Here is a 26,206-nt window from a genome sequence, read left to right as displayed (position 1 = left end):
TCAAGATACTTTTGCTGCAGCCCGTGTGTGCCCTCCTGATTTAAACTCACTGCAACCTTCCACGTTAGTTCTGTTCCATTGTATCTCTTCCGTGTATTCCCAAAGTCCTCGTCCACAAGCAATCAGGTCATTTAGAGTAGGGAACGTGGTTGGCTTTGGGGTACGAAACTCACGTGAGAATTCCGTGGTGAACGCTGTAAGCCCATTCGTACGCATTCTGTCTGACTTGTTGTCGACGAACCAGAGCTTCACATCCACACCTTTGGTCTGAAAAACACTGTTGTAGCGCTGGAGTACCACAGACAGTACGATGTTTTCAATCCGCATCTCTTTTGGAAGTTCTTTGCAGTTGTGTGTCAAATTTTGTCTGGATAATCCGCGAAAACCATTGCACATGTTTTACAAGAATATGTTTTGCATTATACTCTTGGTATAATTACAACATAGAAACAAAAGTTTTTGGACGTCTGATGAGAGTAATTAAATGTAATTGTGGCCGAGTGTAGCTTTTCTATCTATTCATTCAGTAAGGATTGCGAAAAACAATCCACTGTGCAGTTTTTTAACTATTTCATTTAAATTATCCATTTTGGTATCTTGGTACCACGTGACCCAAAGATACTTAGTCATGGAACGAGTCGGCACAGAAGTCACCGAAAACTGATACGAAAATTTAAAACGCACTTTCTTAAACTACAGAAAAAAGAGCTGTGGACTAATACTAGGAGGCCCTGTACAGAATTCTGGGCATGTTCCATTAAAGTTTTAAGTAAGAGTATCCATATACATATACAGGGTGGCCATTGATCGTGACCGGGCCAAATATCGCACGAAATAAGCGTCAAACGAAAAAACTACAAAGAACGAAACTTGTCTAGCTGGAATGGGGAAACCAGATGGCGCTATGGTTGGCCCGCTAGATGGCGCAGCGATAGGTCAAACGGATATCAACTGCGTTTCATTAAATAGGAACCCCCCATTTTTATTACATATTCGTGTAGTACGTAAAGAAGTATGAATGTTTTAGTTGGACCATTATTTTCACTTTGTGATAGATGACGCTGTAATAGTCACAAACATATGGCTGACAATTTTAGACTAACAGTTGGTAACAGGTAGGTTTTTAAATTAAAATACAGAACGTAGGTACGTTTCAACATTTTATTTCGATTGTTCCAATGTGATACATGTACCTTTGTGAACTTACCATTTCTGAGAACGCATGCTGTTACAGCGTGATTACCTGTAAATACTACATTAATGCAATAAATGCTCAAAATGATGTCCGTCAACGTCAGTGCATTTGGCAATACGTGTAACGACATTCCTCTCAACAGGAGCTGTTCGCCTTCCGTAATGTTGGCACATGCATTGACAATGCACTGACGCATGTTGTAAGGCGTTATCGGTGGATATCGATAGAAAATATCCTTCAACTTTCCCCACAGAAAGAAATCCGAGGACGGCAGATCCGGTGAACGTACGGGCCATGGTATGGTGCTTCGACGACCAATCCACCTGTCATGAAATACGCTATTCAATACCGCTTCAACGGCGTGCGAGCTATGTGCCGGACATCCATCATGTTGGAAGTACATCGCCATTCTGTGATGCAGTGAAACATCTTGTAGTAACATCGGTAGAAAATTACGTAGGAAATCAGCATACATTGCATCATTTAGATTGCCACCGATAAAATGAGGGGTTAATTATCCTTCCTCTCATAATGCCGCACCATACATCAACTCGCCAAGGTCGCTGATGCTCCACCTGTAGCAGCCATCGTGGATTTTCCATAGCCCAGTAGTGCATATTATACCGGTTCTGTTACCGCTGTTGGTGAATGACGCTTCGTCGCTAAATAGAACGCGTGCAAAAAATGTGTCATCGTCCCGTAATTTCTCTTGTGCCCAGTGGCAGAACTGTACACGACGTTCAAAGTTGTCACCATGCGACTCCTGGTGAATAGAAGTTATGGTACGGGTGCAATCGATTTTGATGTAGCATTCTCAACACCGACGTTTCTGGCATTCTCGATTCTCACACAATTTGTCTGCTACTGATGAGCGGATTAGCCGCGACAGCAGCTAAAACACCTACTTGGGCATCATCATTTGTTGTAGGTCGTGGTTGACGTTTCACATGTGGCTGAACACTTCCTGTGTCCTTAAATAACGTAACTATACGGCGAACGGTCCGGACACTTGCATGATGTCGTCCAAGATACCGAGCAGCATACATAGCACACGCTCGTTGGGCATTTTGATCACAATAGGCTTACATCAACACGATATCGACATTTTCCGCAATTGGTAAACGGTCCATCTTAACATGGGTAATGTATCACGAAGCAAATACCGTCCGCACTGGCGGAATGTTACGTTTGTGACTATTACAGTGCCATCTATCAGAAAGCGAAAAAAGTGGTCCAACTAAAACATTCATATTTCTTTACGTACTACACAAATATGTAATAAAAAATGTGGATTCCTATTTAAAAAAACGCAGTTGATATCCGTTTGACCTATGGCAGAACCATCTAGCGGGCCAACCATAGCGCCATCTGGTTTCCCCCTTCAAGCTAGACGATTTTCGTACTTTGTAGTTTTTTCGTTTGATGCTTATTTCGTGCGATATTTGGCCCAGTCACTATCAATGGACCACTACTTCTTAAAATGTAATGTGTATCGTCTCATGTAATATATGGTCAGGAAAAGTCATCCAAGTACATAACTACAATCCTATCAGAAGGCCCTAAACTAAGTTTCATAACGGTTTAGACTTATCATCGGTATCATCAATTCGATATATATAACAACTTGTAACCGGCCGAAGTTGCCGTGCGGGTCTATGCGCTACAGTCTGGAACCAAGCGACCGCTGCGGTCGCAGGTTCGAATCCTGCTTCGGGCATGGATGTGGGTGATGTCCTTAGGTTAGTTAGGTTTAATTAGTTTTAAGTTCTAGGCGACAGATGACCTCAGAAGTTAAGTCGCATTGTGCTCAGAGCCTACACACTTGTAGTTTACACCGCCTTCTTGGCATCCAAGCACGCTGTCTACGTTGTATGTTCGTGTATATCGCGTGTGTAAGAGTGAGTGCGGGGAGGGGGTGGGGAGATGTGCGTGCGTGTGCACCGAAACGTTCTCATGCGTTTTTGTGCAGATGAATGGCGACTCGCGCGGACAGACGTGCAGAGCATGGAAATGGGACGCGCCGGCGGCCTGCGCGATATAAATTGTCACTGGGCCGCAATCGAATTCGAATTAAATCGAGCCGTCGCAGCGGCGCATAAATTTCCCCCCTTAGCAGAGTCGCCGGCCCGGCCGCTGGACAATGTGCGTGACGTCGCAGCCCTAAATTCTGCTGTCGATGAGTTCGTAAACACGATGCCTCCCATCATTTCTCTCTCCCGCCATCAAGCGACATTTATTGGTGGGCGGCAGCCTCTGTTATGTCACACAATTTCGATTTGGAGCCTAGCCGAGATGAATTTCCCCAACAGCGAAATGATACTCCCACCAGATCATGTACAGACGCGAAATAAATGCTCGTTCGGTATTCGCAGGGCATTAAATAAGCGCCGTGAGAGGACGGTGTGGGCCGTCTGTCACACTTAATGAATAAAGTCCTATGAAGTTTGTTTCGGCCACATCATTGAGATATTACATTTGTATCGTTTTTGTACACAGGTACTGCATCTGTTTTAGTGCAGCGTAAAACGTGAGATCTGATGTGTAAAGCTATTATTTTCGGCAGTGTGTCGAGAGAGAGAGAGGGGGGGGGGATGGAGGGGTGAGGGAGGGAGATAAGGGAAGGGGAGGGAGAAGTAGGGAGGGAGGACAAAGGGAAGAAGAAGCAGTGGGCGTATTGTAGGTAAAAGTCGAGGGAAAGCTACAAAACTAAATATGGAAGTCGGTATGGAGTCAGTATGTGTTCGTGTGTAGACGTCAGTATGGGAAAAAATGCGAAAAATAGCTCATAGTGGTCAACTGTTCTCCCAATTAATCAGAGGTGATGAACAGTAATTGTCGTCTTACGTCAATGAACTTGAAAATTCTTCGTCATATTGGACGATAAGGCTGAAAGTCTCCCACCTTTCGGGAACAATTCCTGTTCAGATACTTTCAATAAGTGGTTCGCTTCAGCAGGTAAGTATTTAAGGGCCGGCCGGAGTGACCGAGCGGTTCTAGGCGCTACAGTATGGAACCGCGCGACCGCTACAGACGCAGGTTCGAATCCTGCCTCGGGACTGGATGTGTGTGATGTCCTTAGGTTAGTTAGGTTTAAGTAGTTCTAAGTTCTAGGGGACTGATAACCTCAGAAGGTAAGTTCCATAGTGCTCAGAGCCAATATTTAAGGAACAGTATTTCGGAAACACTGACAGCACAATGTTTCGCTGCTTTCCGATGGTAGGCGATCATAGCCAGGCGTATGACTTATTATCTTATGACGCTAATCCGGAAACAGTTACGACGTCAGAAACGAGCACTACTTTCCGTTGAAGCGTAAATGAGTGACGTCCCTTACGTCCTCACCTTGTGCTTAATAACAAATCAACAAGTTACTTAATAATAAATTAATGTTGTAGGAACTAGTTCATCAGAGAACTGTAATTTACAATAGTATGATTGTTAAGGCACAAGAATGGTAAGAAGGCAGTTTCTATATCTGAGAAAGATTATTTAGTTTCGCAATTGGTAGCAAAATAGAGTAGATCATGTTAGCAGTACACGTTTTCAGCTTTCGTTTCTCCTGTATACGTGTAGTACAATGTTTCCCTTCCGTTCAGACAGCTTATAAGATTTTCCAATTTCTTGCCATTTCTACTACTAAAAAGAATACAGGTGCATGAGTAAAACAGAAAACATGGTGTAAGAATATTTGTATGCTAACTCTTTTGTTTACAGACGTGAATGAGTTAGTGTCGTGGCCTTCTGGTTAGCGTTCCTGACTCTCGATCAGGCGGCCCCTTGTTCGATTCCCGGCCGGGTCCGGGATTTTCTCCATTTCCTCGTCATAACTGACGTGCAGGTCGTCAAAGTGGTGTCAAATAAATGACTAGCGCTTGGCCTCTCGAACCCAGACGGGGTCTCCCGGCCACAAATGTCATACGCAAATTCCATTTTGAAGAATTAATAACCATGCGAGCATTTATTTTTAATAGATTTTGATATGCTGTACGAGTTCCTTTGAGTATTGGGTACTGTCAAATTAATCGTTTTATTGAACTACAAATTTCAGATATTTTGCTTTTGACTTGCCATCCGCATCTAAGTCACTGCTCGTGGCGTGGCATTAAGAAGTGCGCGTTTAATCTCGGGTGTCTGCAGTCATTGCAGACTCGTGTGTTATGACTTCAGGAAAAAGTAATTTCTCTTGTGATATATTTACAATGTATGTTAGGCAGAACGTGATAAGGAACAGTATTGTTACTAACGAGTATGGCTGATGGTTTTGCGACTTATTTTCGTAGACGTATGCATGATTATCCAATTTTATTGTAGTGATTGCTATTTTATGTGAAGTAATGGTGAGCTGTGTACTTCTGGGGTTAAATAAAGAGATTGACTATGCAGATTCACAAACGAGCATCAAATCATCATCCTCTTTTTCTTCTTCTTCTTTTTCTCCCTCTTCTTCTTCTCTTGCATTGGGCCTGGCTCGGTCTGTTTCAGCTACATTTCGTCCTTCCATCTAGTTGCCGGTCTTCTGAAGCTTCTTTTACTTTATGGAATATGTTACCAAAAATGTAGTGGTACTTTTGACTCCTCCATTCGCAACAATGGGCTATCGATTTTGCCGATCTTGTCTACTTTTTGACTGTATCATATATATTTTCAGTTCCTTCCTAGCATCTGTTACTGTATTTTAATCTAACTTTATGTATCCTGCCATATTCCTGATGAGTCCCGTTTCGTTGGTCTATAATATTATTTAATCTATTTTGCTTTCATTATCCAGGATTCACTTTCATAGAACATCGTTAGTACCGATATAATACTATAAAATTTTAGATATTTTTCTGTCATTGCTTTATTTTGGAAAGGTCTTCTAATGGTACTGTTTAGGTAAATGAAGATTTCAATTTTGCCTTTTTCGATATACGTCTCCTAGTTTTCTGTTAAAGTTTTTGTCCGTACTGGGCACTTGCCACAAAAAGCCATGGCTTTTGTTTTTTTGTATTGACTCTGAAGTATTACATATCCGACATACTTCGTATAGTTTATAGGCAGCTCCCTGTTGTCCATCTTCACTGTCGGAGATAAAAACTTGATCATCGGCAAATAGAATCGTCATCGCAGTATCCTGTTGGTTAAAAACATATGTTCAATTTTATAGTTTCGTATTTAGTTGTTGAACAATTTCGTTACAGTACGAACGGCGATTTTGTGATGATGTTACAAACTTTCAGGGACGATGGAGAATGGAAAATGTATCAACTTAAGGTAAGGGACTCTGGTCCTAAAACTACCGAGTAGAGAAACATAAGCGAAAATCGTTCTGATGCCTCAGTGGAATACATGTGCCGGTACTGTTGTTGAAAGATTGCAGGGTGGGCCACTTTCAGAGACGGTTGTGTGAACCAAACCAAGTAAGACAGTGACGCAAATGTGGGCTCTAAAATTCCTACCTTACGAGCTACGAGCTCTACTTCATCTTCGCTACTTCCCTACCGTGAAACACATCTCTTCTACTAAACAAGTACTCACTGCTACATTTTAGAGCCAATGTTTACTAGACAATTTTTTCTTGTTTTGGTGTATATTATCACATTTGAAAGCTGCCTAGCATACAATTTTAGCAACAACAATGCCAGCACAGTACATATATTCCACTGTCGGGTGTATCAAAACGCATTTCGCTTATAACTTTCGACGCGGTCGTTCCCAGCCAGTACCACTTACTTCAAACTCACACATTTTCTCTTCTGTCTCATCCCTGAAAGTTTGTAACCTCATCACGGGTCCACTCTGAATATTAAACAGCAGTAGCGAAATTCTGCAATCTTCTCGATCTCCTAAGGTAACATCATTTTTTTTTCACTATCCACAGCATTACATAATAGACACCAACATCGAGTGGTAAGGAAATGTCATTCTTCAGCGTCGGAATACTAACAATGCGATCATCAGGCCTGTTAGTCACGATTTTGATGAGTTTCTGGTATGTCGTAGAGGGACCTATCCTGAGTACCTGAATAGCGCCTTTTTATGCAACGGCCTCTAGTTTCCCAGAAAGTCAATGTTGAAGTTTTATGAGTAACTCCTATATCGGTAACGTTGATACGTTTCAACGGAGCGAGCAAACGTAGTGCTTGGGGCTAAGATTCACAGCTACCATCCTGTCGGTACGGGCTCAAATTCTGATTGTGTACCTAAATTTCCATTAGGTTTCACCATACAGACATCATTAAATTGTGTGGATCATGCAAAATTACTCAAGAACAGTCAATTAAGGCGTAGAAATTTCATTAGTAAATCAATCATTACAGCACATTTTCTTCAAATGTCTGTTCTGCTTGCCGTTCGTAGTTAAAATTCCAAATATTTTGACAGTCACGCCACTCCATCTCTTAACTAATGGTAAAGCAGCCTCTTCAGATATTCAAGATATAATAGGCATTCTCTGTTGCAAAACGGTTTTTTATTTATTTAATTTGTGACGCGTTTCACTCTCGCAGTAGCATTATCAGACATTGGATAAAAACACCCGAGGTTCACTGGCAAATGTATCGAAAGGCCAGTGACGACCGAAAACGGCGCGTCATCCAGTAAAATTCACAAGACAAATTCACTGGGTAAAAACACTCGATGACCACTGCCAAGAGTACAGCACTCCCGCGGGACGTTCTGCACTCTTGGCATTGGTCCTCGAGTGTTTTTACCCGGTGAATTCGTCTTGTGAATTTTACTGGACGACGTGCCATTTTTGGTCGTCGCTGGGCTTTCTGCACATTTGCCAGTGGTCCTCCAGAGGTTTCACCCAATGTCTGATGATGCTCCTGTTAGAGTGAAACATGTCACAACTTAAATAAATATAGACACTATTTTTCAGCCGATAGTGCCTATTCTTTCTTGACTATTCTGACAGCTGCAAAGACTTCTCGAAGTTGGAAGAAGTGTTTTTTGTTTTGGCGAAGAGATTGTTTTGCCTTGTTTCGTAAATTTTCGACACCATTTTAACTAATCATTTAGTACTGTTCCTGCTACATTGTTCTGTATTCATTGCTATTTCCTGTGGAGTCATTTAAACTAATTAAGCTAAGTTTATGTCTTGAATTACACCTTGTATTTTACAACCTTTTCATTCATTTCTGTGTCTTACACATTTTCCTTTTTGTTTCTGGGACTTCAATAGCTTTATTTACTTCACTGGTCCTCGTGTAGAAGATTGGACAAATATTCACCTTTACTAGTTGCTGCTGTCTAACCGACTGTCATCTCTCCTACAGCGCTTTTCTCCCATCTCTTAATCAATTAGAACTTTTCTTCTTGTCTTCCCTTTTACGCTTACTTCCTTCATCAACCTCTGTAGCTGATTTTCCGACAAGTCTCAGATTTGTTTTTCCGGATGTGTTAATTGGAAGTTAATTGTGATACGCAGCAGTAAGGACACGTTTACTGACCTAAACGTGATCGATATGCAGCTCATGTGTGGGGCTCACTGAGTTTAATGGAAAAGCGGCACAACGTTGCTATGCTGAGCTGTTCTTGCACCACAGTTTCGTCACAAATCCTTCTCAGTAAACAACATTGCTAAGAGAACAAACCCGAGTCAGAACGAAGTAGTACTAAATGAAAATTTTAGCTTGAAGATAAACTAGGTATCAGGCCCTACTGTTTTCAGCGGCAAGTTCTATGACTGAATGGAACAATATCGCAAAGGAGACAGCGACACAGCAGTTGTCCAAATGCGTGATTTATTGAAGACAACATGCTTCGGGAAGACATGATCTCATTATCGAGTTCTTAAAATTATTATGCCATTAGTCACAGTGAAAAATAAGAAAACAAATAAGCCAGTGGCAGACATGCACTGTGAGACACGTACGACTCTCCAGTATACATATCACTGCATAACGTTCTTAATTACCTGTGGTCCTTCCGCGTTATGCAGTGATCTGTATACTGGAGAGTCGTACGTGGGTTAGTAAATAGAGCACTTGAGACTATTATGCACCACGGATAATTATGAACATTATGCCATGGTATGTATATTGGAGAGGTGTGTCGGACAATACGTGTTTGCTGCTTGTTTATTATTCTGGACTCCGCCTGAAGGCATTATAATTTTAAGAACTTAGTAAAGAGATAATATTGTCCCGAAACATATGTTAATAAAGCCACGATTTTGGATAATTGGTGCATCGTTATTTCCGTACTGATACTGCGACACAGCTGTACTACGGCTTTATAGCAGATGACTGGGGCGAGTTTCTCTTTGAACAAGACAAATAGCGCATACCGTTAACATTTGCATTGCTGTGAAGATATTTTCAGTGAAAAACAGACAAAACAATAAGTACATGTAGTAATCGGACGATGTGTAATTACTCTGAAGCGAGTCACCACATTCCAGCAGTTCCTCCTAAATAAAATACTCATAAAATATCCCTCGAGTACCTCCGAAAATGTTTCGTACATTTCCGAGTTCACCCTATACAGGGTCAACAGTAATAAAACCGACAAACTGCAGGGACGGATTCCTGACTGGAAATAGGGAGAAAAGCTCCTATTAACATGTGTCCGGAAACTGACGGTGTGCTTGCAACAACAGGTCGCCCCGGAAGAATATAGAGAGCTGAATTGTATGCACGTCACACCAGATCTTCAAACTGGCCTCCATTGGATGCAGTGCACGCGTTCAAGTGTCACATCACGGATTTTCTCATTCTCGCACGTTCTGGCCTCTCACCGAATAACTTCACACGCGTAGTGAACACGCTGTTGAAGGGTCTGCATATTAGGTACCGGTTCAGCATACACAATGCTTTTCAGATGCATCCAGAGGAAAGCCCGGCGATCTAGCAGCAGGCCATGCTGTAGGGCCTCCGTGTCCTATGCAACATTCTGGGAAGTCATTGTTGAGGTGTCAGCGAACTGTTACCTGGGAGTGCGGTGGTGCTACATCATGCAGAAACCAAATAAGCTGTCGTATTGCCCAGTCAGTGTATTCAACGGGAAGTCCCTGTTCGCACCTTCGACGCGGGGTAATAACTGAGCCGTGGTAAAAATTGCTGTTTTGAAGAGCGCGCCGCAGCGCGTAATGTGAAGCAGTCGCCCTCCGCTTCTGGCGGTGGCGCCACCGTGGCAATCGCAGCTTTGGTGTCTCCCTCTGGTGGGAAAGGGGAAAGGTTGCCTGTTCTCGTGCATTTAAGTGGCGCTATGAGCTCGCCAGTGAGCCAGTCTGGGGCAGTCTCTCGTCCGCAGTTGCGACGCAGTTAGTGCCTGTCTGTCGTCCAGAGTGCTAGTTTGTCTTTCGTTCGGATAAACTTTTAAAGCCGGGATAATGAGAGTCTTTCCACTCCGCCAGTAAGAGAACTGAGTGAGTGATCGCTCGGTCGGGGCTTAGTTCCTGCATGTGACTCTGCGCGTTAGGCCGCCAGTCTGCTCGAGTTTGTTCAGGCAATGTTCATTGGCGTTGGATTGATCGGTTGGTCGGTCGCGCACTGAGACACAAGATGACTTGTCCGTCTTGAGCGTCGGCGCATGTGAGGTCGCCACGTGAGTCCAGTGGACCGCGCCGTATAGCGAGGGGGTAGTGGCTTAGCGGTCGACACGAGAGCAACAGGAGTCAACCCATGACATCGGTCAGGCCGGTGCGAGCTGCGACGCCGTGAGACGGGAGATCGGTGCGCCTTCCTGCGTCCGTTGAAGCGGCTGGCAGCGGACGGTTCGGGAGAGCGATTTGGCGGTGCTGCGCCAGGTCTTCTCCAGAAATCGCTGTTTATTAGAAATTAAGTGATTGGTGAAAAGCCGGCCGGTGTGGCCGTGCGGTTAAAGGCGCTTCAGTTTGGAACCGCGTGACCGCTACGGTCGCAGGTTCGAATCCTGCCTCGAGCATGGATGTGTGTGATGTCGTTAGGTTTAAGTAGTTCTAAGTTCTAGGGGACTTATGACCACAGATGTTGAGTGCCATAGTGCTCAGAGCCATTTTTGATTGGTGATAAGTTGTTTCATTTACTTGTTAAATTGTACTTGTTTCCTTGGTGAGGTCACCAGCCGTTTTGTTTTGGGGTCGTCCCACCAGTCGTCTCCGTTTGCCCACCCGTGGGAAGGTGGTTGTTTATGAATTGGGTGGTCCGTTTTCCTTTGTGGAGTAGGGGCGCGTTAGAGCAATCTGGGGTTCGGGTTGTTCGGTAATCTCCCTATCAATCTACCGTACGTTAGTAGCTGCCTCTGTCATGTTTGTCGGATTTGGTGTGTTAACGAATTTATTGCTTGAAGTGTAACGGCCTAATTCCTGAAATGTGTTTTGATCTTGCCTATCATCTTGAGAGGCGGTATCTGTGTACTGTAGAGCATATTAACTTGTTTGGCCAACCTTGTATAGTTTTATATAAGATTGCATTTCATGGGCTTTTATCTCAGTGGTCATTTTAGTGTATAAAGTTGCCACCCTTTCACTGTAAGACTTTTCTTAGAAGTTAAAATCAAGTTGCACCTTCGGTGGCAAAGTTAATATTTTAATTTTAGTGTCTTGCACCATTTCCATCCCTCCTGTGGGTTGCATAGTTTGTGTGCTTGTGTGAATTGTTAAAACTTTTAGTTTAAAATAATCTGGTGTGTGGCAGATTTGCACCACTGTGGTCTTTCAGAGGTTGTTGTGAACGGTCGTAACTACGGCCGTGTCAAAAGGGAGCAGCAAGATTCTCAGCCCGAAAGCTCATACAGTCAAAAATTTGTTTCTTTCTGTCTCTGAATAAATTGTAACTTGATATTTAGAGAGTGCTTTCTGATTATAATTTTAAATCTGTCTCCTGTAAAATAAGCTTTAGGCACCATTAAAGTGAATAATTTACCATTTGTTAAAAAGGAGTTTGCTTATGATTTCATCAGTTACTCCCTGGCAACTACTTCCATTCTTACATAGTGTGATTAAATGTGATAATGCTCTTGATGAATCGCTAGTAAATAAAATACATTCTTTCGAATATTCTTTGAAAATAAATCACGGTTAAATAACCATTCTAAATGTATCGTCTGCATAGATGCCTGCTCACAGATTGATGCTGAACCAGTGCCGATGAGACACCTCGACTAATTCCGCGATGATTGTCTGTAGCCCACAAATGACGATTATACACACTCATCATGCCAGTTCACGTAAAGCTTGCTTCATCAGTAAAGAGTACTGATGACAGAAATCTCATAGTTGTGACGGTCTTGTACAAACACCGTAATTGTATCCTTCCCAATAGGGGCCGACCCACTGCTGCTAACCCTTGCAATAGTAGCTGGTGATAGTAGCGGTTTCATGCAGGATACATATAATAGTACTTTTGCTTCTCCATGTTGGCGGGTCAATAGCTTGGAGTTGATATTGGGATTCGTCCTGTAGAGCCCGCTCCTCCAAATCTGGTATACGTATAGTCCACCATCTCCCTGCATGATCGCCTATTATTAGGCACCCATGATCACACAAATGCCCGAAAAGGGCTTGAAATGTTAAATGATGTGACTGGTGTCAGTGAGGGTACTGATTTTGGTATAGCCGTGCTGCCTCTCGACCGTTTCCATTTGCTTGACCGTACACAGACACCATTTCCGCTTGTTCCCGACATGAATACCGAACCATTCTGCCGCTTACAGCGCACTGCATCGATCACGCAGCCTGCAACACACGAGAAACACACGGCACTTGGTCACAGGAACCGCCATTCATAGATGTCATCTACCGCAGCAAAGGTACTTTTCTGGCCACATGTTCAAAGAACCTTTTTTCCTCCATTCCCAGTCAGTTTGTTGGTTTTATTAACATTCACCCTCCATACACAGAACCTTGATAGAGTGTAGAATAATAACCGCAACCAGTCACAACAGATGATGATTTTATTTGTCAAGCTCAGTGTTAAAAATTAGAATTTAAATCAAAAACAAATAATGTGATGATGACTAAATGGACGCTAATGTAACGTTAGTACCTTGCTAAGCGACATGTCTTCTAAAATATTTTTTTACCTAGATAAGCCGGCCGCGTCTCAATAAACTGGTTCTCTACTTCTGAAAAAAAACTTTAAATAATAAAACATAGCCTATACAAGGAATCTGACTACCCCTGTCAGTCATGGACGAAGAAAATAAATTGGCATAGTCTTTGTCAGAACGTGCAGAATCTTATGTGGGGCCAATAAGACGTCAATTTTAATCTAGATATGGTATGCCAATGTTTACGTAATAAAAAAAATTAGGTAATTCAGTACAATTATTATATAGATGCGATAAATCACTTTAACAGGGGCCAAATTAACAGTTAAAGTCAATATAATTCTCTCTCTGACACAGTACTTCTCCAAGCCTAACCAAAGATTTGCAAAGCATATAAAACCAGAACATTCATATTCGAACTATATAAAATATAAAACAGTAGCAAAATGAATGTAGAAACAATGTGACGTATTAACAAATTATTGTAAGGGCCTACATAGACATCGCACATCTGCTAGATGTCCAAGAAATACCCAATTTTGTTTTGAAGCTGACTTCCAATGGGAAAATAGGTGCAAAAATACTATTGGTCAGTTTTCAAGCACTAATGGCGGACAGCTTCAACTGGAAATATACATAAATTTGTGGTAGCTAATTTTACTGCCCAAAAAATAAAATATGTACTCCCTCCAACAGAAGTTACACACAAACATTAAAATAAAATTATGATGAGCAGCAAAATGTCTGAGAAGAATTTTGAAAGAAAATCATTAATTGACTTTAATTTGGCGTGTTTTCAACACTGTCAACAAAACGAAATAAAGGAAAGAATATTTATCGGAACTAAACAAAATTGAGCTTTGATATTGTGACAGTATTTTTAAAATAGATAATTTAACTGCAGTTGTCTTTAATTTTGAAATGAGAGAGAGCGTAATAATTTTCTTTTAATGTATTAACTGTTGCTGCAGGCAGTGCGATGACGTCAGCGGTGGTCCGCGCGGTCGACGTGTGAAGTTACTTTCGGTTCGTGGCGTGACGATAATGATGGATCCTCCTGTTTCATTAATATTACAGTTAACGGCGGTGGTCCACGTCTCCGTTGTAGTCAAATCAGCTGGCAGTACTGGCGCGATAGTAATAGTTCCAGTGTGAGCGTTGTCGTTACGCGCGCGATGTTTTATTATTAAAAGTTTATTAATCACGCGGTGCTGATAGGTCGGAATTATACACTGTCTTTAGTATTTACGATATATAGCCGGTTGATGCCAATACTTCGCACAGTTCTTTCACCGCGTTGCCACAGGAAAACAGTAACATGTGTTTATCTCTATAACAGTCCGTTAAACATCAGTTCAATTTACGTCGTCGTCGTTAAGACAGTTTGGATGATATGATAAATGTTTCTTGATCAAATCACAGCACTATTCTTTTAGTTAACATTTTGGTTTGTTCCACTTTCACGCAGTTCTACGAATTAGTGTCCCCACACGACAATGGTGTCTGGTTCACGTCTAATTGTCACACGTTCACACAGTATGTAAAATCGTCACTGCAAACACTCGATATACTTCTCAGGTTTTACTGTTCACTTAATAATGCACGATCTCCTATTAACACAGCGGACTCACTGTAAGTAATTGTTCCTCCACGTATCACCGTCTTTCACGCCGAATTTGGCAACGTTTCTCTACCCTCGAGCAGGCCACGATACCACAACTCGCACGCTCTCTATAGATAGTCGTTCGCTCTCTCTCTGACACAGTACTTCTCCAAGCCTAACCAAAGACTTGCAAAGCATATAAAACCAGAACATTCATATTCGAACAATATAAAATATAAAACAGTAGCAAAATGAATGTAGAAACAATGTGACTTATTAACAAATAAGGAATAGATGAAATAAATGATACATACGTACTATGACAGGGTAATGCACAAAAGAAAAAAAAAATTATCGACTTTCGGGGAAAGTAATGTCTTTACACGTGGTGGCCGAGCAGTTCTAGGCGCTTCAGTCCGGAACAGCGGGACTGCTACGGTCGCAGGTTCGAATCCGGCCTCGGGCATGGATGTGTGTGATGTCCTTCGGTTAGTTAGGTTTAAGCAGTTCTAAGTTCTAGGGGACTGATGACCTCCGATGTTAGGTCCCATAGAGTCATTTACCTAGATATAGCGGGTGTATCAGTATCGTTTTCACAAAACATGTATCAATTGTCTTTTAAAAAATATTTCGTTCTTTTCAGAAGTTAACTGTGTATTAGTCACCATGTTAATTAACGGCGCTTCAATATTACGTCTTTGAAAATGTAGTGGCATTTCTGATGTTAGTAACTTCCGAAACGCATCACTCACTACTTCCGCGTGTTTTCATTGGAAAACAGAGTTATGGTCAAAGAGCTTAGGTCAAAGAAGTGCAGAGATGTTACACTTACAGATACATAACAGATATTACAAATCATGAAAATGAAATTGTTACATGATTGTGGATCCACATTTTTTTTATAATATGCAAATTGGTTGCCGAAAAATTGTATAAGGTTAAAGAGACATCTTTTTCTAAAAAAAAAAAAAATGTTGTTTGTGAAGGGGCAATGAGTTACAGTATTTGATTTTTAAAACATTTCGTTAAAGGTGTGTAAAAGTGACTTGTTTGCACGTCCTACTTGTTCATTGAGAGCTAGGTGGGGTGATTTGAAGCTACGGATTTAGTTTTGGAGCCCTTCATGAAGATTCATTTTCTTCCCTTTGCTGAAAGAGTTTTGTAACTGTAGGCTATCTCTAATGGATGTGGTTGAGTGGTCATGTCCTTTCAGAAGTGCTACAGAAGTGGAGTTATCAACATTATTTAGCCGAAAGGTCTTACTGGTGTCTTGTAGTGAAACTTTCTTTTCTGGACTATGTAGAATTTTGGGCAATTGTCACATATTTTGTTCATTACGGATAGTAGGCGCAGTGGTGGCACACTGGACTCGCATTTGGGAGGACGACGGTTCAATCCCGCGTCCGGCTATCCTGATTTAGGTTTTCCCTAAATCGCTCCAGGCAAATGCTGGGATGTTTCCTTTGAAAGGGCACGGCCGCCTTCCTTCCCTACGCTTCCCTAATCCGATGTGACCGATTACCTCGCTATTTGGTCTCTTCCCCCAAACAACCCAAACCCCAACGGATAGTATAAATTTCGTATAACCTTTATTTCTAAGTGTGACAAGTCTACTTACAATGCTTCCTTCAACAGAAAATGTTTAAAGGAAGGCATCTCACTAACGAGTCCCATATTGTTCAAATAAATTTGGATAAGGATATTGGACTGCTGTAGTTACAGATACAAACAAGAGAACACAGATGTAGCGGCAGCTGCCAAGTCAGGTAAATCACAAGGAAAAAGTACTGCGCTGTAACAGCGTGACGGAAAAATGAAGAAATGCACCTCGCGCAACGTGGCCCTCGCAGCACCAAGCGGGCAGCAATTTAGAATTTTTTCTTTTTTCCGCCCTCTTCTTTCCGCGGGGGCCTTGCTCCAGCGGCGCAGCAATCCGGCACCGTAATGGGTTGGAGACGGTCCGCTGGAAATGATCAGCGCAGAGCAGCGCGGCGGCGCACCCGCCAGCTTGGATGCCCATTAGGGCTGACGCGGCCGCCGCCCGGAAAATGGATTTTTGCAGAGGAGCCGGTTGGAGCCGCCTGCGGCCGAGCCCTGCTGCGCTGTGGCCGACCCTTAAGCCCGCGGCCTAACAAACACGTAGCCCGTGATCAACCACGCGCCATTTATACAAGGCAGGGCGAAGCCGGCCGCCGTTACGGGCGAGGAGCGGCTGGCAGAAGGATTACCGAGCCCGGCAGGTGCACTGTACTGGGGCCAGGAACGTCTGCCGTATGTCACGCCGAAAATTACGTTCCAGAAGACGCCGGCCTCGTCTGCGGCCACAGTATTCATATACTGTCACGGTGACGACGGGTCCAACGCAACGTCTGATGGAGCGGCTTTCCTGGTATGGTCGCGAAAGAAATTCCTGCACGACCCGAGTAATCAGCGAACGGAACCCTGCCTGCTCTAGAAAGCAGGTGATTTTCATCCTGTCGCGCCGTTCTGCCATTACCCCACACTGCTTCGTTAGGATTAGGACACCAGGGCGAACAGTACGCTGCGCGAGGACTGCTGTGACACCTCGGGACAGACTGGCTGCGGCAATGTCTCCTCATGGAACGCCATGGGTGTGTCGTTCTCCAGACCCTAAGTGGGGACTGATGACCTTAGAAGTCAAGTCCCATAGTGCTCAGAGCCAACCCTAAGTGGGCGAGTGTGTCTTGTGAATGGACAGCTTCATCACGTACTGGTGTGTAGCGCCTTGAATACTTCAGGGGCTCTATTCTGTATCTTTCCGCCATTGTGCCGATCGATTTGGTACTCAAGAGCACCGAACGGTCTAGTACTCGAATTAGAGTCCCATCATTAATTAGTAGCGATACCGTACGGGTCTAGAGAACCGGAGCGCTGTTGTCGGTTCGTGTCGCGCAAGCCAATCAAAAAGCAAGCGGCCGCAGATCTGCGCATGCGCACTGCAGCGCCCACCGCCACGAACACAAAGCGGCTAGCAGACGACACAGGCGTGCTATTCTTCCAAGTACCGAACTTGCGTTTTCGCAGTACGAAGTGTTGCTAAAATACCAGTGGAAATGTCGGACGACAATGAGGTTAGTAGGTTCACAGTTCAGTGACACTGAAAGAGTGTTTAGGATTGCTATTTAGATTGTCGTTTATGGGTATTTTATTTGAAACAAAAACAGCAACCCTGGGTATGGAGAGGCACTTATCAATGAACAGTTTTTGCCAGTATTTATAGCCTGTGCTAAAAGAATAAGAAGATAAACAGAATGTGGTTATAACTCACTCTTAGAGATCCAAATGATTAAGTAGCCGATTTTCCTATATGATACGTCAACGATTTCCGTCTTAAAAATAAAATTGGAAAAACGCGTTTTCGAGAGCTCCTGCAGTTCGTCGAAGTTTATAACATGTATCTAATGAATGAAAATGTTTCGTATAAGGTGCTACAGTCGAAAAATATTACGCCGGAGATCTTTCATCTCTGTCTACTGTTGTTGAGGTTTCGATAGGAGATAAAGACTTGTGACAAGCACGATTACGAAGATGACTGTTGCTACTTACATTCCCAGTAATTTAAGTTGTGCTCTTAGATTTCTGTCTAACCGCATACTCGGAAATCGCTACATATTCGGAAAAAATGGTGAATTATTTCTGACAAGAAAAAATATAAAGGTCACTGTCGGTTGTTTCACTCACAGTAATTTCATCTCCAACAATTTCATAGTTCGTATTTGAAACACACAGAAATCACCAAATCATTACTGAAGAAGTGCGCTCTTACATGTAAGTAATGTTGCAGAAAAATCTTAACTTACACGAATAACAATGTCTCAGAATGTGTTGCATATATGAAGAGGGAAAAAAAAATTACACCCATTCGTGCGCGAACCCGTGTCCTTATGTGTAGAAATCCCGCGCGCTAACCACTTTTTTTTTTAATCTAATTTGTTCGTTTTCGTTCGTTGTATCTGCTCGGGGCGGACGTCGCAAGACAGCCATTTTAGTTCGTCGTTGTTCCATTAACTCAGTTTTTCTTTTTATTACAGAGGGCAGCTAACCCCCTGACCGAACACGCTGAGTTACCGTGCCGGCGACCACTTGGCTACGATAAATAACAACTTCGTGTAGCTGAATTCTTATACTATTACAAAGGGAACGTAGGCTGACTTCGTTGCCAAACGATGCTGCGTAAGTCAGAAATGCGTAATAGTTTGGAAGGTTTCTAGTATCAGGCTTCACACAATTGCTTTCCATTGTTACTTGAAAGTTGTAAAAACGTTTCGATAATCTCTACCTAAACCATTTGTGTGAAAAAGTACACAAAGTCACTAGTAACGTCAGTTCACACTCAAGTAATATACGTAAGCAGAGCCGATGTCTTGCTATTTAATGATCTTTAAACTCTTACTTGCTTTAAAATAACACATATTTTGAGAGAATATTGACCGAAAACGTTTTCTGTTTGATGTAATCATTCACAGTAACAACCTAACCTAACCATATTTCTAACAAAAGAAAATAGTCTATTATGAACTCACTTTCCAACCGGGATGCGTCCTCTGGTGATTCTTTAGTAACACAATCACTGAATCTAAAGCTAAAATCGCAATATATGTTTAAAATAACAAATTATAGGTGTACATAAACCACAGCTCACCGATCGACAGGGCCACACCGAAATCCAAAACCTCTCGGTACAATTGTCGTAAAATCGGTGGGAGGACCGTTCGGTGACAGGTCTCAGAAGCTTACTGAATAGGATATTTCGATAAAGAACAGAAAATGACGTCACTACTAAAACGAACCAACTACACCGATCGATATGAACGATACAGAATAGGGTCCCAGGTCGGCTTGCACCATCCTGGCAGCCAGTAGAAGTGTCTTACAAGGGGACTATCAGAGCTGTTAATTACAGAATTTGATGAGTTTTAGGTACGTTGTCAAAAAACCTTCAGTGAAATTAAAAGCAAGGGTGGTCACATTAACAGTGCAACGGGAATTCTGATGTTAAATACAGAGGAGAGAGCGGATAGGTGGAAAGAGTGCGCTGAAGGTCTCTATGAGGGGGAAGATATGTCTGATGTGATAGGAAAAAAAAAGTCGATTTAGAAGAAACTGGATGAGCCGTGCGTGGCTCGTGCTCCCGCCATTATGTATTTTACACCCGATTTTAAATGTACTTCCACCTCACTACATTAATTTAAATTACTACTGTCAGTGAGTTGCTGCTTTGCTTGATCGTGAGCGGCGCTAGCAGCGCGTATCGATGTATCCCCTCTCGTATTATCTTTGCTCGACTGCTATTACTTTCCGCTCTTTGTCTGTTGTAAGCTTCGACCGTAATATAATAGACTGACCCTGACGTCATTTTCGTGGCTCCAACATCTCTGGGCTGAAGTCACGTGAATGTTGGCAAAACATGGTTGTTCCGTGTTGCGCTTATGGCTGTACTCAGCGTTCTGTCGAGGGAAATGGCATTACATTTCACGTGTAAGTGTTTCAATGACAGTGCAAATGCGTTTATTGAAATCTGCTGAAGTGAGTTTTATATGTTTTTTACACTTGAAATAGAGTATCACGTAAATTAGAGTGTTTAAAGTGATGCCTGTAAATTCAGACTCATATTACATTTTGGAAACAATCTGTGATAATTCGGCTACAGAAGTAAGTATAACTGTTTCTCGTTCCTACTCATAGGTTCCCTAAGAATGAAAACCGAAGGCAGCTTTGGATACAGGCCCTGAAACAGAAAAACTTTAAGCCGTCTGCACATATTCGCTTTATAATTTATGTTTACTGTATCTGTCATTTTTTAAACCTGATGTCTTTATAGGGCTAAGACTGGAGGGAATTGGCTAAGTAGTGATGCTATCCCGACACTTTTTGATTTTCCGGAGCATATGAAATGGAAGGGGCCTAAACTCCGTAAACCACACAGTAAAAGGCGTCCGTTATTTGAAATCTGTGCTTCCAATGCCTGTAAGTCTGAATGTTGTTAGAATGTGTGTGATAAATGCGAGTTAGTAAAATATTGTATTAGAGTAGAACTGTAGCACGTTACGTTAAATGCCATTTCGGACATGCTTCGCCCACAAATTATACCTCAAAACATGCAGTTTTGTTTTGTTTACAGTGACGTTATGCGATATGGAAACGAACACCCCGAAAAACAAAACAACAAATCCAGGTCAAATGTAGTTCTGGCATAATTTTTCGCAAATAAAAAAGTAATTCTTCTTGGAAGCGTTTGGCAGTCAATTGAGAAATATGGGGAAAATGCGATACAAACATAGGATGGCAGACCGCTGATTTGAAATCCCGCCACCTTTTGCCAACAGTCACGTTGTTTATGATGGAGCCACACCAGCCCTGTAGCTTATGCACAGCAAGGCCAATCTACTAGTATCTATGGTCGAAGGTTGTAAGTTAGTTGGTCGCAGTTCGTCGAGAGTTCGGATAGCGTGTTCGGGTCGCGAGTTCGGGCTGCCAGTCAATCGGAACGCGCCTGGAGCGCTGTCCGGACCTGCCAACCGGGAGTTGCAATGCGGCGCTAGTGCAGTCGGGTTGGAGCAGCAGTTAGATCTGCGTCGACATGGCTCGCCCGACCATTACCGCCACGTATCACTTGAGCCGGGCCACGGTCTTGGTGGATCGTCGGTCGGTCGTCCAACCAGACGACGCGTTTTGGCTCGCCGATGACATGAGTCGGCTGTGTGTGTGTGTGTGTGTGTGTGTGTGTGTGTGTGCATCGACTCCCGATTTGTCTTCGTGTGTCTTTAGTTACTGCTGGGTGTTGTTCAAGTCTCCGTGCAGTGTTTGTTGGGTTGTGTGTGTAGTTGGCGTTATTTCCTAGCGACTATTTTATACGTCGGCATTCTGAGGGTCGGTTGGTCCGTGGCTGTCCCCTGGTTGGGTTCCGACGGATCAAGTATAGTAGGGCTCACCAACTGTCTCACCAAAGTGAACAAGGGCAGACCGACCTCCCTGGCGGTCTTCTGAGTTCCACCGGTATCAGCTATTTTAAATTTTAGGCTTATGGTTATTGATGGTTTCTTAAAATTTTGCAAATTAATTTTAAATTTATCATTCAAGCTTAAACATTGTAGCCTTCTGCCTTTCTGGATTATGGTAATATATTTTGAATTTTTCAAGTTTGATTGTGGTCCTCAGCCATTGGTATTGCACTTTGCTTATGTTGTTTTTGAATTTTCTTATTGCAATCTTAATTGGATTTTTTATCTTGTTAAGATTTCTTGTTGGAGGCCTTCAGCCGTGAAAGAGTTGCTAAATTACAATAAATAATGAGAATTAGAAGCAGAAACTGACTTCAGCCCTTGGCCCTTTCCACAATCCCATCACCTGTTCTGCCCAGCGGGTTTAGCGGGAGTTTCATGGGGAACCAGTATTAGAATCAGAGAGAATAAATTAAAGAAAGGCGAAATTAATGACACATGGCAGAAGTGAGAACAGAGAGAAACTCAACACAAGGAATGATGGTTCAACTAGCTCTGAGCACTATGGGACTTAACTTCTGAGGTCATCAGTCCCCTAGAACTTGGAAACACATAAACCTAACTAACCTAAGGACATCACACACATCCATGCCTGCGGCAAGATTCGAACCCGCGACCGTAACGGCCGCGCGGTTCCAGACTGTTGCGCGTACAACCGCTCGGCCACTCCGGCCGGCTAGGAATGATGGTGACGAAGTGGATGAAGTTAACGAATTCTGCTACCTAGGCAGCAAAGTAACCAATGACCGACGGAGCAAAGAGGACAGTAAAAACAGTCTAGCACTGTCAAAAAGCTCATTCCCGGCCGAGAGAAATCTACTAGCACCAAACATAGGCCTTAATTTGAGGAAGAAATTTCTGAGAAAGTACGTTTGGAGCACTGCATTGTATGGCAGTGAAACATGGGCTATGAGAAAACCGGAACAGAAGAGAATCGAAGCATTTGAAATAGGGTGCTACAGGCGAATGTTGAAAATTAGGTGAACTGATAAGGTAAGGAATGAGGAGGCTCTGCGCTGAGTCGGAGAAGGAAGAAATATGTGGAAAACACTGACAAGGAAAAAGGACAGGAGGATAGGACATCTGTTAACACATCAGGGAATGACGTCCATGGTACTAGAGGGAGCTGTAGAGGGCCAAAGCCGGCCCCGGTGGCCGAGCGGTTCTAGGCGCTCAGTCCGGAACCGCGCGACTGCTATGGTCACAGGTTCGAATCCTGCCTCGGGCATGGATGTATGTGATGTCCTTAGGTTAGTTAGGTTTAAGTGGTTCTAAGTTCTAGGGGAGAGATGACCACAGGTGTTAAGTCCCATAGTGCTCAGAGCCATTTGAACCATTTTGAAGAGGGCGAAAACTGTAGAGGAGGACAGAGACTGGGATGCGTCCAACTAGTAACAGAGAACGTAGGTTGCAGGTGCTACTCTTATATGAAGAGAATGACACAGGAGAGGAATTTGTGGCGGGCCACTTTAAACTAGTCAGAACACTGATGACTCAAAAAAAAAAAAAAAAAAAAGGAAAGGTGAGTTGTAGAGGGACCTGTCCTGAGTACCTGGCTATCAGGGTTTTCATGCAACGGCGCCTGGTTTACTAGAAATTCCATGTTGAAGTTCAGTGAGTACCTCTTATACCTGTAACTTTGGTCATATTTCGAGCAAGTCATCGTAGCGTAGCGGCTAAAGTACACGGCATCAGTGTTTGTGGCACGGGTTCATATATGTACTGACGAGTAAATTTATTAATTTATTTTGTTTTGCTAATGAATGACAATGAATTATGTAGTGTAGTAAATTACATTTGTGTGCTTCGTCTATTTTTGACACATGACATTTATAATCTCGTTAAATCGCTTACTTCGTAATGTAGTTACATATTTTCATCCTTTGCAATATGCATTAACATCATTTTAATTTGATTACTTTCTGTTTCAAGACAGAAAGAAATAAAACTTTTCTCACATTTATCGCTTGTATACCGAAACGCGAACTACCGGCACTTCCTGAACTGTTAACTTGCCATTTGCATGTAAACACGACGGTCAGTGTTACTGCTCTATGAGTACGTGGGAGTCATGTGTCGCCCTGTGCACATATATTCCTGCTCCTCCCCCTCCCTCTTCCCCACAGACATTTCGAAAGAGAGAGAAAGAGAAGACAATAAATCGGGGCATAATCACATTTTCTACTTACGAGGATCATGTAACTGGATTTTCAAACTGCAGAAAGGCTGGAATTAACGGAACATAAGTATGAGTTGTGTTATGCCTCCTTGTTTCTTTCTTGTCAGAACGTAGGGTAGAAGTACTATAAAACATGACGTCATGTATCGTTTCGTCATAGCGTAACAGATAAATGGGCTGTTCCATCGGTTGTATTCGCTGTGCAAGGAAAGTTAAATCTCTTACTGTGTGAAAAATATGTGCCGACCGGTGTGGTCGAGCGGTTCTAGGCGCTTCTGTCTGGAACCGCGCGCTCGCTACGGTCGCAAGTTCGAATCCAGCCTCGGGCATGCAGGTGTGTGATGTCCTCAGGTTAGTTAGGTTTAAGTAGTTCTAAGTTCTAGGGGACTGATGACCTCACATGTTAAGTCCCATAGTGCTCAGAGCAATTTCAACCATTTTTGAAAAATTTGTGAATTTCGAGGGCTGCACTTAGGCCCACACATTCTGATGTTTCATTAAATATTTAATTTTATAGTTAGTAAGAACTCTAAAAACTTTATTTGAAGCTACACCCTTAGATTTTCCGTTATCAAAATGGTTCAAATGGCTCTGAGCACTAAGGGACTTAACATCTGTGGTCATCAGTCCCCTAGAACTTAGAACTACTTAAACCTAACTAACCTAAGGACATCACACACATCCATGCCCAAGGCAGGATTCGAACCTGCGACCGTAGCAGCCGCGCGGTTCCGGACTGCGCGCCTAGAACAGCTAGACCACCGCGGCCGGCTTTCCGTTATCATCAGACTTCTTACAGCCAATACATCTGTTGCCTTGACCTTTCGCCAAAGTTCTCTTGTTGGCAAATAGACTCTTGTGTCCTGTTTTTATTAGGGACCGCCGTATTTCAGGCATAATATAGCATTTCACTTCACAAACCATACATCAACATAAGTTTGGAATATCATAGGGCTTATTACAATGACGTCTTATAGTTCACACATTGAGGTTTGTACAAGACCTCATTAACAAAATAAACATAACTTCTTGTGAAAACAAGTAAGATTTTGGTTAGTTGCAGAAAATCATTACAAAACAAAGCAGGCTCTCTCCTAAGTGTGCATGTGACAACAAAATCCGTGAAAATCTTTATGTCATGATGATGATTATAAGTCTGGGTATGAGGTTGCATTCTACAATGGCAGATTCAGTGAGGTCCTCAGGATGGTCACATGGATTCTGAAGCTGTGCAATTGCCACTTGGCGAAGGTCCCACGCATACTCAGTTGCATTCATGTATGGGACTGTGCTCCCCAGTGCATTAGGTTGACATTAAATCTTTGAAGATACAGAAACACTGCTAGAGAACGGTGCGGTCTTGCATTGTCATTTACTAGGATGAAGTTGTCACAGACTTCATGTCTCCACGTTTGTAGAACCTCCTGGATGTATCGGAGACACTCGAGTTGCTATAGATGGGAGTAAGAGGTGTCCGCCGTCCCATCGTTATTGCCGCCCAGAACATTGCACTTCTTCTTGCAAACTGATGGACGTCCTGAACGTATCGGTTTTCCTGGTGTCATCTAGCGTTTCATCAAACCCTAACACGCCTAGTGTCCGATGCCAAACCAGTCCTGGTCTCGTCAGCAAACATGACGTTACTCCATTCTACAATGGTCCAATGTTGATGTACCTGCGACTGCGTCGGTTCCGTTGGTACAGTGCAAAACTTCTCGCTGGTATTCCGGCATGAAGAACATCTTGATGATGATCTACTATGTACAGTTTGGTCTGACATACGAATCCCTTTTGCCCAGCAAAGCTCCTTTCCAATATTTCTCGCAGTTGATGTTGGGCGTCTGTGACGCAAGAGCTTGATGAAACGATCCTGCTTTGGTGTTGTCATACGAGGACGACCACTGCGAGGTCTATCATTCATATTTCCGATCTCTCTGTGCCTTCGCCACACCTTAGACACACAGCTTCAGTTACATGTAATCGATTGGCAACATCATGCCGTGTATGACCTGCTAAAATTAAAGCCGCTATTCTGACTCTATCAAAGTGTTGTATGACTCTATGCGGCGTGTTACTGCAGTGCTGAACACAAAGTGAATGAAGCTGTTGTTGATACTGGACTGCTCGCTGTGTGCTACTGCGGCAGCAGTGTGTGTACATGAGCGGGAGACGGCCACAAAGCATGCCGGTAGTAAACACCACCCAGTGTGTGGGCTCTAACTGGATGATGCATGAAGTGCCTAGGTCAACGA

The 26,206-nt window shown here is 43.0% G+C and overlaps 1 protein-coding gene across 1 annotated transcript in view; it reads left to right on the top strand.

Moving 5' to 3' along the window:
• Positions 1-16,697: 16,697 nt before the first annotated feature.
• LOC124803254 (basic salivary proline-rich protein 1-like) overlaps positions 16,698-26,206 on the top strand; it is a 159,141-nt gene continuing 149,632 nt past the window's right edge. Inside the window, exon 1 of the mRNA XM_047264436.1 lies at positions 16,698-17,024. Coding sequence (XP_047120392.1) covers positions 16,698-17,024 — 327 coding nt within the window. The remainder of the gene's footprint in view (positions 17,025-26,206) is intronic.

Source organism: Schistocerca piceifrons, chromosome 6 (assembly GCF_021461385.2).
Source record: "Schistocerca piceifrons isolate TAMUIC-IGC-003096 chromosome 6, iqSchPice1.1, whole genome shotgun sequence".
In the NCBI taxonomy this organism is placed as follows: Eukaryota; Metazoa; Arthropoda; class Insecta; order Orthoptera; family Acrididae; genus Schistocerca; species Schistocerca piceifrons.
The sequence above is the reverse complement of the archived record's forward strand: the minus strand, read 5'-3'. Positions and strand labels throughout refer to the sequence as shown.